The sequence below is a fragment of the Condylura cristata genome, unplaced genomic scaffold, assembly GCF_000260355.1.
Source record: "Condylura cristata isolate star-nosed mole 26May11 unplaced genomic scaffold, ConCri1.0 scaffold00039, whole genome shotgun sequence".
Classification (NCBI taxonomy): Eukaryota; Metazoa; Chordata; class Mammalia; order Eulipotyphla; family Talpidae; genus Condylura; species Condylura cristata.
Genome location: NW_004567140.1, coordinates 3117727 through 3119767, shown reverse-complemented (window position 1 = coordinate 3119767; position 2041 = coordinate 3117727). Strand labels below are relative to the sequence as shown.

Below are 2041 nucleotides of genomic sequence, written 5' to 3'. Positions count from 1 at the left end.
AAAATACCAATTTTTTTCTGCTAACATATTTTTTAGTTATGGAAAATGACCTGTATTAATTAATTAATCTGAATGTTAACCTTAAAATAATTGTATTTAGTTGAGGTAATGGTATTGTATATGGTTCCAGTGTGTAGTCTCACTCCCATGAAGACAAATGCTGCACCACCCCCACCACCAAGGAGCCCGTAGTCCTAAATCTTAGCCCATCGTGGCTCTGCCCCCGCTGGTAGCATTCATTCTGCAGTCATATTTCTCAGGCTTGTTACTGACTTGTTTGTAGCTGACCCTCTGCTTTCTTCCTCTGTATTCCACATATGAGCACAAACACCCAGTGTTTGCTGTTCTCCTTCTGTCTTGTTTTGCTTAGCATCATCCCCTGCAGCTCCGTCTGTGTAGTCAGAAATGGCAAGCGTTCACCTTTTTTATAGCTGTGTGATATTCCATTGTGTATGTATGCCACATTTGCTAATTCATGCCTCTGCCCAGGGCACCTCGATCACTTCCGTCATCTGGTTACAGTGAGCAGTGCTGCCATGATTATAGGCATGCATATGTCCCTTCGAATTACTGTTCTCACACATTCTTCAGGCAGATGTTTAGGGGTAGAATTGCAGCATTGTAAAGCGGATCTTATTTTTAATATTTTCAGAAACCTCCATACTGTTTTCCAGAAGGTGGGATCAGTCTACGTTCCCAATAGTGTACGAGGGTTCCTTTCTGTCCATCTGGCATTTGTCTTTTTCTTTCTGATTTAATTTGCTTAGCATTATCCCCTTCACTTCCATCCATGTTTTCATCTGACTAGTAGTCCACTGTGTATAGATTCAACATTTTCCTAATCCACTCATCTGTCCTAGAGCACTTAGGTTACTTCCGTAACTTGGTTACTATGAATAATGCTGCAGTGAGCATAGGAGAGCATGTAGCCCTTATAAATTACTGTTTTTGCATTCTTTGGGCAGACAGCTAGGATTGGAATTGTTAGATCGTGTATAGGAGATCTATTGTTAATATTTTGAGACACCTCTGTGTTGTTTTCGGTAGAGATGAGACCAGTCTGTAGTTTCACCAACAGTGTAAGAGGGCTCCTTTTTCTCTACATCTGAGCAACACTTGTGACTGGCCTTTTTGATAGGGGCCAGTCTCAAGGTGTGAGATGGTATCTCGTGTGGTTTTGATTGTGTGTCCCTGCTGGCTATCTGCATGTCTTCTTTGGAGAAATGTGTATTTAGGCTTCTGCACATTTCTTGATTGGGTTGTTGGTTTTTTGTTTTTGTTGAGTTATATGTGTCCTTTGAAGATCTGGGCTATCAGACCCTTGCTGGATCCATGGTAGATAACTATTTCTCCCGCTCAGTAGGTAATCTCTCTGTGTCGGTAACAGTTTCTTTTGCTGCTGTTGTAGCTCCTCTGTTCATGTCCTCTTGTGTTTCTCCCACAGAGACATCACAGAACCAGTGTTGCTGGACTGTTTTTCCTTTGTTTTGTGCCGTGAATTTTGCGGTTTCAGGCCTTAATCCAATTCTTTCACCCTTTTTTGAGTTGTGTTTCGTATGTGGTGTGAGGCAGTAGTCTACTTTCATTCTTTTCCATCCAGCTCCCCAGTTTTCCCAGTATCATTTGTTGAAGAGACATGCCTTTCTCAGGGTGGGCTCTTGATGGCTTTGTTATATGTGAGTGGGTTTGTTCATATATGTGTGGGTTTGTTTCTGGGTTCTCAGTCCTATTCCAATGGCCCCTGTGTCTGTTTTTACTGCAGAAGCATACATCTGTAGAAAAGAAGGTATCTTTTGTGGATATCACAGCACACCAGAGTTCTGTAAGTAGTAAACCCTCAAAATCCCAAATTTTTTCCATGCAAATACTTTATAGAAATGCTATAGCCTGCCTTGTTTAAATGGAAACAGGTGAATAAAATACTTCTTTTCCCTTTACAATCTGTTATATTATCTTTGTAATTTGGCAGTACGTGTTAACTTAGTTTTGATTGAAACCCTTCTTTGGAAATACGTGTATCAAAATGGGGTGGGAAGGTGCA

General features: G+C 41.0%; 1 protein-coding gene across 1 annotated transcript in view; it reads left to right on the top strand.

The window, feature by feature from the left end:
- RPGRIP1L (RPGRIP1-like) overlaps positions 1-2041 on the top strand; it is an 88195-nt gene that overhangs the window by 52397 nt on the left and 33757 nt on the right. Inside the window, exon 20 of the mRNA XM_012733220.1 lies at positions 1784-1822. Coding sequence (XP_012588674.1) covers positions 1784-1822 — 39 coding nt within the window. The remainder of the gene's footprint in view (positions 1-1783; positions 1823-2041) is intronic.